Source organism: Aphis gossypii, chromosome 1 (genome assembly GCF_020184175.1).
Source record: "Aphis gossypii isolate Hap1 chromosome 1, ASM2018417v2, whole genome shotgun sequence".
In the NCBI taxonomy this organism is placed as follows: Eukaryota; Metazoa; Arthropoda; class Insecta; order Hemiptera; family Aphididae; genus Aphis; species Aphis gossypii.
The window spans coordinates 79,565,112-79,580,318 of NC_065530.1; the positions used below are offsets into that span (position 1 = coordinate 79,565,112).

At 27.9% G+C, this 15,207-nt stretch overlaps 1 protein-coding gene across 1 annotated transcript; it reads right to left on the reverse strand.

The window, feature by feature from the left end:
* Window positions 1–1,883: 1,883 nt before the first annotated feature.
* LOC114119750 (uncharacterized) lies at window positions 1,884–5,517 on the reverse strand. The gene is made up of 7 exons (XM_027981435.2): window positions 4,979–5,517; window positions 4,619–4,790; window positions 3,675–4,042; window positions 3,411–3,612; window positions 3,167–3,338; window positions 2,839–3,101; window positions 1,884–2,775 (listed from the first exon to the last, which is right to left on the reverse strand). The coding sequence occupies exons 1-7, from the start codon at window positions 5,084–5,086 to the stop codon at window positions 2,420–2,422; spliced, it is 1,641 nt and encodes a 546-aa protein (XP_027837236.1). The 5' UTR covers window positions 5,087–5,517; the 3' UTR covers window positions 1,884–2,419.
* Between the last annotated feature and the right edge of the window lie 9,690 nt (window positions 5,518–15,207).

Below are 15,207 nucleotides of genomic sequence, written 5' to 3' on the forward strand. Positions count from 1 at the left end.
GGCGATAAGAAATGGAAAATGTTTATTTATATTAAATTTTACAAACGCTACATTTTTAGAAAATCTGAATTTAATTTTTTTTTCAATTTTGATTACTTTGGAGGGCTGTACTTCGTTACCACTAACCTATGTCATGTATAATAAAAAATAATTTTATGGTCGCCGCGATTATAGTAAAAATACTAATCACTGCAGATAAATTGAGAACACTATCAGGTGCAGTGTAGCTCACTTCTTCCATATTATATTATATAGGTGCATAATATCATGCCAAATGAACATTTTATTGGTATGCGCAAATTCTTCTCGACATTACATCAACTACCACCCCACAAGCAAATTTCCAAAGCCAATATTATCTGAAGAAGACAATACCGTTTTTTTTTCAAAAACGATTGCATCCCAAATTTGTGACACCACGCGCTCTTTTCCATCTGTAAAAACGTAAACCTGTACACAACATAGTGTTCGAGTGTTAACATGATAATTAGTACACAAACATAGGAATCAAAACTGCTGCTTGTCACCGTCAAAATATGTCACCAAAACGACAAAACATGTGTATCAAATTTATGTAATTTTTAAAACTACGACGTGGATTTGAATATATATTAGGTAACATATTTAGCATTTACCTAATATTACAGAAGTAATTCAACAACACAAAATGAATGTTACAATTTCTTTTTTTAACTATTAAGTACCTAATGGAATTAATATTTTTACTTTCTAAAATATAGATTCACGATAAATATTTTAGTTAATTCGTACGCCAATTCTATAAACAATAAACGCCCAACTTAAGTTTACACTAACTATTCCATTTATTTTGTATTTTTGTTATCATTATCTTCGGCTCAGTGTATATATTTTATAAAAAAAACGTACTAGGTATCTGAATTAGTCATTATAGATATATTCTCAAATGGAATAATCGCATCTATACTGTGTATACTATTTACGGATAATACATAAATATTAAATATATAACATTATGATACGCATATTTGAATCGGATTGTGTCACCGCCCACCACTACACTCCATAAGACAGATGACATCATGGCGCGTGTAAAAATCGTGAGTTAAATATTATCCAGGAACACTTCAAATTCTCGAGGATCGAATACTGTACGCAACAGTAAATGGAACATATTATACAAAGTTCGTATAACTTTCAAATTTCGAACTAAATTAGAAAGGTTTTACACTGTAACATAACCTTCGGCATAATATATGCGTATTAGTTCCTGAATAAATGGTTGGACTATGGTGGTTACAAATAACAATTGAACCAGTTTGACTACATACGACAATGTCTTGTTCACGGTGAAATGTCTTTCTTTTCATAAGCTCAGCGTCTAGTTAAATTTGAATTGAAAATATTTTTTATCAAGCAGTAAGTACCATTAGCGCTACAGCGGTTTTTTGATAGAAATAGAATGGCCGAGATTAACAAAGCGTTTGTCTGGGATTACAAAAATCGAGTGTAAGGCAAAATGCCAGAAAAAAAAAACGAAAACCACTATATTTATCCTTAAAATGAAAATTAGCAATGCGCCTTACTAAGATAGTAATATGAAATACGAATTGAAGTGTATTTAATGATAATACATTTATGAAGAGTCAATGAATCATTCTATAAATTTTAATTAATATGTTTCATCACAAATAAATGAAAAATTATCTTTTTTAAATGTTTTATAATATGTATTGTTTATTCTAGACATACAATACGATGCTTGATCAAATAAGATAAATCATACTCATTATTACTGACAGTTATAAATTGTTATTTTTCATTAATTGATAATTTATGAATTTAGTATTTTTAGTTTAAAACAGTACCTATATAAAATGGTATATAGCAAATAAATTCGGTGATTTCTTTTTTAAAACTTTTATTGATAGTTTGATTAAGAATTTATTCTCATAAAACAATGATAGTATAAAAACGGAGGAAATAATTTATAACCTGTTTAAAAATATGAATAAAAATTCTTAAATTCATGAATAATTCTTAAAAACCAAATTTGATTCACGCAACAAAAGATAATACAATATATTTTTAAGAAAAAAAAAAGAATTACACAAACCAACATTTAAAATCACATTCCTTATAATAATAAAATTAACTAGTATTGTTTATGTGTCCCATTACCTAGTTGATAGTCCTAATACTAAATATATAATAATTAAATATCAAACAATAATAGTTAAAAAGCATTTTATGGTTTATAAATAAAATTTATCTAAAAGTATGTTTTACAGAAGAGCCTTAAGGTAAATTATACCTTCAAAGAAACAAAATAAAAATGGAATCAAGATATTTTTATGCCACTAGAGAGCAATCAGTGGTATAGCAGTGACATACAGTAAAGAACTCTTGTTGCGCTCACCAATACAATTTCTTTTCTCATTTAATAAGATTCCTCATCACTAGACACAAGAATCACGCGTTCTGTTTCTCGTTTAATCTTAACATCAGGTGTTACTAATTCATTATTCCACTCAGATGGAGCAGAGCGTTTTGTAGCTTTGGTCCAACCATCATCAGACTCGGGTATATAATAATCTTCCATTGATGCTCTGGAATAATCATGATCTTTATTGCGAGCCAAATTATTGAAATCCAATAGCTCGCCAAGTTCAGCCATAATTTTATCGCTTTGTCCATCAGCTGATGATCCATTTGCGACCATGTTTAGCATATCCTTCAAATTAGCGGTGCTCAGCGGCGATCCTGACTTGGAGAATAACAAGTTTCTCGATCGGCCTAAGTATTGAAATATACGGTTTAAATCAAATATTTAAACATAATATTACGAATAGAACAAACCTGGAACAGCTGTATTTGACTCCTGACCTTCTATAGACATTATGTCTTTTTCGTCAGTTACTGTAGGCCTCAAATTAGGTGCTGCTATTAAAGCTAAAGACATCATAAGAACCAACAGACATGTGGCGGGTTGTGCTGTTGTACCGCCCGGAGAAATAGCATTTTGTAAACGTTTTAAAGCTGCTTTTAATCGTTCATTTTCAATCTGAAGCGAGCGTACATTTCTGATAAGCTTGTTATTATCATCAGAGCACTGTTTAACTCTAAAATATAACATTCATTTATATTAAATTCAAATCAATTATATTAGCTTTCATAATTTTCTTACCTTTCTTCAAGACCATCAACATATTCCTTCTTTCGTTTTCTTGAATCTTGTGCAGATATTTTATTTCTTATTTTACGACGAATTCGCTTCAAATCTCGTTCCTCGTGCTTTGTAAGAGGATAATGTGATGGCAGTTTAATTCCTTCTTTCTCCATTAATTTTCTTTCTTCATCTATAAGAAAATATAAAATAAAAAATAATTAAAGGCTATTATCGATATCCAGCTAGGAATTTATTAACTTACTAGATAAATGAAGCCGTGGATACATAGAATCAGACTCATCACTTGTGCAGTCAGACATCACAATTTTGGTCTGTTTTAAAGCTGGCATGGATTTTGAGACCATAGAACCATTATTCCTCACAAATATTCTTCTTCCATTGTTTATAGACTGTAATCGTCTGAATGCATCAGCATTGATTGTTTTACCATTCTGATTAACCACCTGCACAATATATTTAAATTAAAATACTCATATTCAGTTTAAAATAAATATATTCTTCTCACCTTAATTGTTTTGACATTAGATAAATTTATTGGTATAAAAACAGGTTTTGACAAATGTTTAGAAATAGCAATTGGCCCTTTAGACTGTTTTGGTGATATCACTACTGTGCGAGGTGTAGTTTTCAATAATTGTGGTTGTTGAATAATTGTAGGTTTTTCATCTAAACTATGATCATCTTTATGATCATTTTCTTCATAATTTTGATGCTTAATTTCACTATCATCAATTTCTTCATCATCATCATCGATATCTATTATTTCCTCTTTGACAAAAGAATCATATTCAAATTCCATTTTAGGTTTGACATCATCAGACTTAGAAGATTCGGATATTGGATTGAATGGCAAATTATCCACTGATGAAAGTCCTATACATATTTACTTTTATCAGAAATTATACGAAACAAATTTTCTTTAAATGCTTGGATAATATTGCTATGTAATAAACAATATAAATATTTATTAAAAAACAAAACAATTATAATAGACATGGGAATAGATATGAATTTTTTCACTCAATTACCTATCCATCTCAAATAAAAATCAAATAATGAATTGTTTTGCTAATCTAGATAATTACTTGAGTAACTAGGTATATTTAACTACTACATTTTGCAATTAATAATTATCAATAATTGTCTTTAAATGTCAAACGTATGGATGATAAGTTAAAAATACAAGAAAATAGACAATTTGAGCTTAACATATGGAATTGAAGTGTAACATATGTTTCATTTGTCTTATGCACACTTTATAAATAATACACATTTGACATAGAATCTATTAATTAATGAAGAAAATCTGTGGGTGGGTTACAAAAAACTGGGTAGGAAACCATATTGTCAACCACACAATCATCCGTGCAATGTGGGTAAGCATATTATACGTCATGATGATTTGACGCATACACAAGCTGGGACAGTGGAAATGTTTAAGTAGCGTACCGCTGTCTGAACACGAACTGCTCTCGGCGTTGTCGTAGGATCTTGGGGTAGTGGCGGCGCTCGACATGAAATCATCATTGCTGGACAAAAACTCAAACGGTGACGAGTCATCTTCCATCTTCAATAGAGAGTCGAGGAAATTGTCGTTCTCCAGATCCCAGTTCATGACTCTCTAGGGTTATATAAAAAAAAAAACCCAAATCCAAATAAGACTTCAGTCGATTCCAATGTGCGCGATTGCCCTTTGGACACCGCCCTCCGACCGTTCACCGTCGATAAAAGGCGAGGAGTACGGTCGGTTGACAGGCGAGACTCAAAGAGTCGTAAAAAAAATTTCATATAATAAAAAAAACGGCTTACGTCGGTGTCGTCGTCTACAACAGCCGGCTTGTCGAAAACGTCCAGCGTCGACGTATCGTTGAGCAGCATGTCGACGATGCTCAACGGGCACTTAGCGTCGGCCGACATGGTCGTCACGTAGCGTTTCGATCGGAACAGAATTCGTGGGCAACCGGATAATTCAATAAGATCTGAAAGCACTGCACATCTCGCGTAGTCTCCGGGTCCGTGGCATTATGTTATTTGCAGAGACTACAAGCGCCGAACGGAAAACCGCAAAGGCACACACGGAAAGTCGGAACAACAATAATAATATTAACAATAATAATAATAATAATAATAAAAACAAAACGACTCGATATCGATATTAACGCGACAGTAAGTCGAGCCCGTACGACGGCACTACGGCAGCAGCGTGCGGAAAAGTATGTGACGTACGCAGAAAATAATAGTAATAGTAATAATAGTAATAATAATAATCGAAAAAAATTGCCCGACGATTAACCGACGGGAAGCAGCTCGCCAGCGATACTGTGGAGTGCGGACTACGGTCGTGCGCCGTGCGGGGCCTACATTACGCACACGGTAAACCGTATACATTAAAAAATGCAATCTTGTTTACCTGTTCGCCGCCGTTCGGACGACGTCGATTGGCGGACGGGAAAAGGGATGGGCCGCCGGTCGAGCGCGCAGTGCTACCGCATCAGACGGCGCTAAAGCGCCCGGCTTCAACGGCCGCCGCCGCCGCCGCGCCCATGACTAATATAGCCGCAATAATCTCCCATGACAGAAAATTCAAAGATAAAATACAATAATATTTATTGAAAAATAAATAATAATAATTAATAACTGATCGCGAATTACGAGCAGAGTGAGCAGACGGAAAAACCTATCATGATAATAAATTAACAACAAAAAGACGTCGTAACAACACGTTTATTTGTATAATGATATTATTTATCTATATTACATCTATAGATGACTACAATACTGTCTTTACTGTAATATACGTAATATATAGGTATGTGTGAGTATGTGACACTATATACCAATAAAATTTTTTATATTTTCTCGGACTTTGAAAATCACCTTCAGACGAGTTGCGTTCACTAAATCTTTAACGTCTTAATAGATATTTAAAATATGTACAAAATACAGGAATATAATATAAAATACTTTATTGTTGCAGCCTCTATAAAAAGTCAATTATAGCCTATAGGGATTTATAATAAACTATATAGATATTACTCATCGTATGTATATCCCGTAAGCCGTATACCTATACAGAATTACTATTTTTTAATAATAAACTTATTTCCTATAGGGAAGTATTAACTTTAATGGATTTATTTTTTAATAAGATTTTATTTGATTATGAAAGATATTTTTTGAAAACAATTTTATCATTGTTATAATCCAAAGTAAAATATTGTTGTTAGAATTTAAAAATTAAATTTTAAACGAGTATAGTTCATTAGTTATAAGTAAGTACTTAAAGTTTAGTTGAGGCACGAGGTTATAATATAATATTTGTATACACTATACATATATATATATATATGTATATGAGCTGAGAAGTGGACCAATATTTTCGGATTAATCTTATTGTGCCACTTTAAATATGTAGGCACTTATAACTAAAAAATATAATATCTAATTAACTACTGCAGTAGTTCTCTTATAAAAAATGTTTTGCTTCTAAATATGAAATTAGAATTAATAAAGATGTCGTTTAATAACGTAAAAAAATTAAAAATTAATGATACAAATTACATTTGTTTTCTTATCACTCAGTATAATATACATATACCTACCTAACTATATAAGTATAAGAACTATCTAATAAAAAAAACAACAAATTTCACTGTTACAGTTTCGGTGCCCCACAACAATTATAATATATCATAAGTCATCATAACTGTATAAAATTACAACGTTTACAGCTATATTGAGAAAACATTTCTCCAAAAAAAAATTAGTAAATTAAGTATTTATAATTTATTTACATATGCCTAATATATTACATATACTATTATAAGTAAGGCGCGGATTTTTATGTAACTACATAATTTTATTGAATTCAATTTTCTAAATTCTGATTAAAAATATAAGTACACTTCATAACATCTTGAATAAAATTACTTTTTTATTTTACATGTTTTCATATATTTTGATGTAATTAAATACATATTTTTACGAGTAAATATTTACATATTCAGTACATTTTTGTTTCTTGGTTGAAGTAATAAAAAATTAGAAACATCATATTTCATCAATTGAAAGTCTTGCAAATTACAATAGTCGAAAATAAAGTAAACAAATTAGGTAAATGAATTTCAAAATTTATCTGGAATATTATAATAAAAAATAAATTGATCTACATACTTGCTAAAAACGTTGGTTTATGAAAAATTAAACCCTATTAGAGATATTGTTCTGAATAAAAATTAAAAGCTGTTTTGAACCGATATTACAATTACCTATATTGCATTCTAAAATTATAAATTATAATACACCAATACATGCCCGATGCTCGACATACATACTTCAGATTTTTTGAATTAAACACCTACTTATACCTAATACTATGTATAATGTACACAACTAATGCAGTAATACATGTTCAGAAATTCTAACGCGATCTGAAGTAGTAACATCACTAACATCATTATCACAGGCCCATATTTATACACGCAGACAAAATAGGCATTTGTCCTGGGCCCATCGGCAACTATCACTAACTATGTAATATTATATTTATATACTAATATATTATTTTGTTGAAATCAAAATTTCTGAAAAATCCTGGGCCATATATTTGGTAAATCAGGCTCTGCATCATTATTTATCATACATTTATACATAACAATTTCCAGCTATCTTAACCATAATATATCTATTATCTTAAATATACGTAAATAATTAATAAATATTATTCCATTTAAAAATACATAATAATATAATGTTAAATACTCATGTATGTTGGGTACCTACATAATTTATATAGCTAGGCCCAAATACTATTATATAGTACCTATTATATCTATAAATTATTAGTATATAATATATTAGTATGCAAATATCTGTGTAAAATATCAATAATAACTATTATTCAAATACAGATTTATAATATTTAGTTGAAATAATCATGTAATTTGTTATAAGTATATTTTTTTAAATAGATATCTAAGTAGCTGAAAATAGAATATCACCTTGTATGAAATTTACTTGCCTTAATATATATTAGACCATTAGGAAATAAAATAAATATGTAGGTAGGTAGGTAAATTGGCATGCAAATTGCAAATATACAATACCAGAACTGAAAACACATTAATTTTTAATTTATTAAAATGACTAACTATTCATTAAAACCATATATATGCACTTGCATATTATACCAAAATATGCTGAATTCAGTATTATTATTATATTATGTTTAATTTACGTTACCTAATGACTTGATGTATATTGTAGTATTGTACCATTTTACCGTTAATTATATTAAAATATTGGCTGTTAAATAAGTTTTTGAATTGAAAATTGTAACAAAATTAATACTAAATCATACTAATTTTTATCAAAGCGAAAACATTTATAAATGTATTATATAACTAGGTATATAAGTAAGCAATACCTACATTTGGACGGTAATACTTACCATATTAATATATTATATTTATCAACTACACATATACATATATTGAATATTCTTAACTATTATTAATATTGATTTTATAATAAATAAATTTAAAAAAGTAATGCTATTACTAAAACTCTTACATACTGGGAATATGGGATGTAAAAAAACTAATATATAACAGATATCAAATCGAGAATAAGTATATAATAAATGATAATTAATTTATATTTTATTATTAAAAGTTAACCTTTTATTTATTTTTTTATTATATTATACAGATAACCGACCTATCTATTATTACTCACGGTTAATTATATATACAATGTATATACTATACATAGTACCTATATAGAGTATATAGAGTCTAGAGGTACAAACATTACAATTACATACATTATACATACAATTAATAGGTATATTATATTATAATTTATATTGTTATATTTTATACAATGATTAAGACTGGAATACAGCTGCAAAGGTATGCAAATATGACAACTATTTTTTCGCAGATTCCATTAGTTGTATAGGTAGGTACTCAATTATTTGTTTCTATGAATTTGAGCATAAATGCATACCTAATATTAGTGGTTAATAGCTATAAATAATACGTGTTTTTTGAAACTTTGAAAGATATTTTGACTAATTAAGCAAAGAAAATCAGAACAATAAGTACTTATTATAAAACTCATGTATTCAATAAATTAGTAGATACCTATATAAGTATATCTATACCTACTAGTAATTGTTAGTAAATATTTTGATTTTTACAACAATTATTTATTTAGTTTATTTTACAAAAGATTTTATAATACCTAATATAGGTATAACTATAGTCTATAGAAGTGTATAACTAATAGTTTATGAGTTCCGTCAATAGGTGAATTCTATCTTCACTTATCTATCCAAGTACGCAATACGCATGCCTCGTAAATTAACAGATTATTGATCATATTACCTATATAGGTACTTAATAGTGTTAATAGTTAATACTTATTAAACATAAAAATGTACCAATCGTATACCGGCCTAGACTTTATAATATTTCTAAAAATAAAATTAAAAAAAAAATGTAATTAGCAATTACAATTTACAATACACAGTATTATAATATAATCTATATAATAACTATAATAATGTATGTAGGTACGCTCATCATTGCAGTCATATTCAGATATTATTAATATAACAAAATATCAGAGTACTTTTATCTATATTTACTATATGACTAAACACTTCCATACTAACTTAAGATAACCGCCAAAGAATCTATTATTCGAAAACAAATCAAAATAATTTTTGTTATTTTATCTAATTATTTAAATAGATACTTATCAGTTACCTATCTATAGGTAGGTACTACAACACTTATATTTTATCTGTAAATATACACAGCACGAATTATAATACTTATAGCCTATAGGTAGGCGTAGGACAGATGATATAATATTATGTAAGTGTTTCCTGGATAAAATATAGTAAATGCTTTTAAAATACTACTGTTTTGAACAGTTGATGTATACTTAATAATAATTGACAGGTGTGAGCCGCGTATAAGACATCTAATAGATAGGTAACTATTTATGTATGTATCTATAGGTAGGTAGGTACATTATACTAGTTATACTTCAATAATTAAATCTACTTACCGAATTGCCTGATAGCTGATACATAAATTATGTCTACATATTAATGCTTTAACGTGTTGGTATACACAAAAGATTGATCATTGATGAGTATTTAATTTGTGTAGTAATAACTGCAACTGCATGTTATGAAAACACATCAGTTCTATCCTTATTTCTAGTAACTAATAGGGCTAACCATGTTTATGTACCACGTACCACTTTTTTGGTACCCCTTGGTCTAAATTTGAAATTCAAAGCTATGTATAAGTATCAACATTATAAGCATTTTCAGTTTTACTAATTAGCTAATTACAGGATTATTCAATTAAATGAAATCGAAAATTAAGTAGTGCCATGAGATTGGTATAAGTTCATTAGAATGCAATAACCAACGTGGTATTCTATTCAATGTGTGTTGTGTCAAATGTCAATTTATAGTATTGACTATGCTAAATTATTTGTAAGTGTGTTGTTTACTTGTGTAGTTGTGTGTGTGTGAGTGATACTGTAAAGTGTAATTGTTTAATGTTTTTACATCGTAAATCGTAATTAATGTGCAATTGCAATACATCTAAATTTATCAATCAGTATTTCGATTAGATTAGACACCGACGATACCATACCTACATTAGCCATTAGCTAACCCTAACTGGCAAGTAATTTACATTCTCCGAAAAAAAATTGTTTAATTTAACCATTAACTTTAAAACAATAATATTATAATGCCTTGTTTAAAAATGTAAACAAATATTGCAAATATCTGTAATATTTGCCACGATCGAACTAAACAGTATAATATATTAATATATGCCTAGTTAGCAAGTGTATGTTACATTTTTATATGTAGAATGTATGATATAAAATTACAAAAATAAAAAAAACTGCTAACCTCACGTTATACATTGCCATTTATGAAGTAGGTACAAAAAAGTAATATTATAAATTTAAAATTTTAATAACCTTTTGTAAAGATTAAACTACTAAAGATGATGATACTTACATAGATATACCTATCAATTTAGTAATCAAGAAAAATTAACATAGGTACTGAGACTTCTATAATAACTGTACCGATACTATAATTATTGTAGTATATGATATTATATTATTACTCATAATTAGAAAACGGATTTTTAAGCAGTAAAAAGCTGATGAAAAACGTTTAAAATTATTCAATAAAGCTCTACAAATCTTCCAAAAAAGCATTAAATTTGAACCATTAGTTTAAAATAGATTTCTAATCACAAGCCTGCTGTTTTTCTTCTTCCACATAGTTAATCTGTAAATTAAATTTGTTTTGTTTAAGATAATTTATAAAAATAAATTAAACAATGGTTACAAAATGATTTAAGTACCTATTTATATCAATGGAATTGTATTGTTCAGCTAAATTTTTTATTTTAAGTTTTTCAAATAATAATCTTCTTCGACAATCGGACAATATATATAATATATATATATATTTATAATTGAAAAAGTTACGTTCGATGTTTACAGATTACATATACAGGCCTGCAGGAGCAAATTATCAATGGACTAAAATATAATCACTTGTTAAATATTCAAGTATTTACTCTCTTGATATTTTTTCGCCTCTTAGAATACCTACTCGATATTAATATAATATTATTGTATGAATTTTAAATCTTAAATTTTTGTTTAACACTTTATCAAGTTTCTACTTTTTTTTAAAAATTACGTCTCCAGTTTTTCCCGAAGTTAATTTAATTTGATGTCTTTCCTTTTTGTACAACAAACTGATTCTGATAATAGCACCCCTGATGTTTCTAAGTGTATAATTTTAATACTTGGCCAAAAATTCGAAATTACTTTTTATGAATTTTAAATTTGCTTCTATTTCCGGGTGTTAGACCAGGTAAGTATTTAGAGTTTTAATTGCTAGTAAATCATTCGAGTCTAATTGAAGTATAAAATTTTTAATGTGTTAAAAATATTCACGACAATAATAGACAGACAGAGGCGTAGCCGCGTAGGTTATTATAAATTAGATGCTCCGCGGGGCAGTAACAAATAAGACGTGTTTGATTATTATCATCGTTTATGTTCCCAACATTTTTCAATTAAAAAAAAAAAAAAAGTTTATTTGATTTATGCGATTTTACGTTATGGGACATAGACTTTATATGTCTTACAAGTTACAGTACAGTCATACACTGATAAAATAAAGTTTAATGTAAATCTTGGATTCATTCTGCGTTGTCTACATTTTTTTTTCAATTAATAATATAAAAATTCAACCCAGCGTCCCAGCTCGTACTTTTATATGAAATATGATATATTTTGCCTTTTTTAATCTCTAAAACAACATGACAAGAATTTTAAGATAAAATTAAAATTTTTGTAAGTACAAATTGTATTTACAAAGGTCGAGGGCCCTTCCAAGTCCAGCCGTCAAGGGCATCGGGGCATAGCCGTATTTTGCCATCCTGTTGTTAAGCCAATGCTGACGATATTTAACCTAGTGTCTCATTGAGTATTAGTTATGATGGTGGAAAAACGACCTAAGTCAAATTTTTAAACAAATTTACATGGTATGGAGCTTTTAAAAAAATTTTTATAACATTTTATATTACCTAAACAGTAAACTATTAAACTAAGTTATAATCCACCAATAGGTAGGTATAGCACAACTATATTTATAAATTACACGGTTACCTATTATATTTTATTCACGCTTATAAATTCATATTCTATAATTTGCGGTATGGATAGAATTGATAGAAATATAAAATGATTTAAGTAAACTCGTATACTTACCTAAGTTATCTACGTCATCTTTAATAGAATTTAAAATAATTAACATTTATAATTCTAATAATACTGCTAATTTTATTTATAGACTCATTAAAATATGCCAATGAATCTAAAACAATCATAATATAATGTATTATTTATGTAGGTACTGAGTAGTATGATAATTTATGTTATTCGATGAATTCTAATTTTTATTGATTTAAAATAATAGAATTAGATATTTAAAATTTGTATAAATAATAATAATCCTAACAATAAAATATAGCAAGGAGATAGGTAATAGGTAACGACATAAGAACATTATTATTGTTACCTAGGTACCCAACACAATAATTAATGAGTAGGTACCTATCTCACTACCTTCACCTATAGAGGCTAAAGCCTAAAACCAATAATTAAATGATACATACAAGTTACAATTAATAATTCGTTCAAAACTATTAAATAATTTCTAGGTAGACATCCAAATTATTATAGTAATGACAGAATTTATCAATAATTTATGCAATAATGTTCCAATAATTATTTATTTTTTCAATAACGCTATTATATATAATATATACAGAGAGAGAAAGAGAGATACGTTAACTGCCTAGATATATTTATTTTGTTAATATTGTCGATTGACTAATAAATGATTAAAGAAATTAGAAAACAATATATAGTTTAAGTATGATAATAGTCAATAGAAAGCCAAATGACAAAGAGACATAGAGTACATACTTGTTCTACCTATTATAATTGAGAATAGTCTATTCTATATTTAATCAATCCTATTATTACAGTCTGCAGAATCCTAGAAAATTGGGTGGCTAACAAAAAAACAACTACTTAGTTAAAATGGCTTGAGGACTGAGAAATTTTCATTCCCTAGTGCCTAGTCATCAATCTATGAACTATATAAGACTTACGTACCTGCACTTACTTACTATCATGCAAGATGCAAATATTTATACTAGTCATACCTCTATAATATTGTAAAATGTTCCGATGCGTCAATTTAAACGATGATCAATTAATTTATTTTATAATTGTATTTTGAACTTAATGCGAAATAATATGAAAACTACAGGGCAATAATAATAATATCCACTAAGTAGGTACCTATTACATAATGAAACGAAAATGGTCTACAAGGCTAAACGAAATGTGTATACAAATAATTTTGGTGTTCAAAATATTGCTACTTATTTACCAATGTATGTTATTTGATGGTACCACCTAACTAGGAAATTAAAAATCTAACTTATTAAATTTTGAATAACTTAAATGTAAAATAATATACTTTATATAACCTTAAAAGATCTATAACTACTAGTCCTACTATACAAAAGTACCCAATGTAAACAAATACAAAACAAATAGGTACATTATACAATTATTATAGTACTATAGACATTTGTTATTTTTTTAGTACTTACATTTTTTTTTTATTTTACTTCGGGAAGAGTTCAAATCCAATCACGGATTTTGTTGAATACTAGAATGTGACCTAGTTAAAATATTGTGTTAGGCATTTAAATGTTTATTGTTAGTAAGATCGCTTACCTATTGTAAAAAAATCTGAAGATGGCATTAATTGTGTTTATACTACGACTCCTATACGTAGGTACCTACTTATATATAGAACCATTAATATAAATATTAGTATTGACAATCTATAATCAATGGTAAAACGTAACAAAAATCTAGTTCGCAAATTTGCCAAAAAATGTAAGATTATTTAGTTACTTTTAAGAAGATATCAAATATTCTAAAACTATGGCCTTCCACATTGGAAATTGAAAGAATAGCCATTATTTACTGAGCAGACATTAGGTACCTACTCCTATAAGATGAAGTTCATGATCATTGATTTTTTTCGGTACCTACCTCATTATTCATGCAATTTTCAGTAATTAGTACTATATAATCAGTATCTAGTATAATAGTTGATCATTTTAATGATTTACCGAAAATTGGAATAGGTAAAACATACAATATACGAAAATTATACAAAGTAAACAGATTGGTTTAAAAAGACATTGCTTAGATGCATTTAAAATTTAGTAGATACAGATAATATCATCAATACCTACTTTTTAAGTTAATAACCACCAAGTATCACAACATAATATAATAAAATTTTCAATTTTTTTTAAATGTTTTAATACTTTGTGTAAGGATAACTTTTACTAAGTAAAATTTACAGTAACTGTATAATT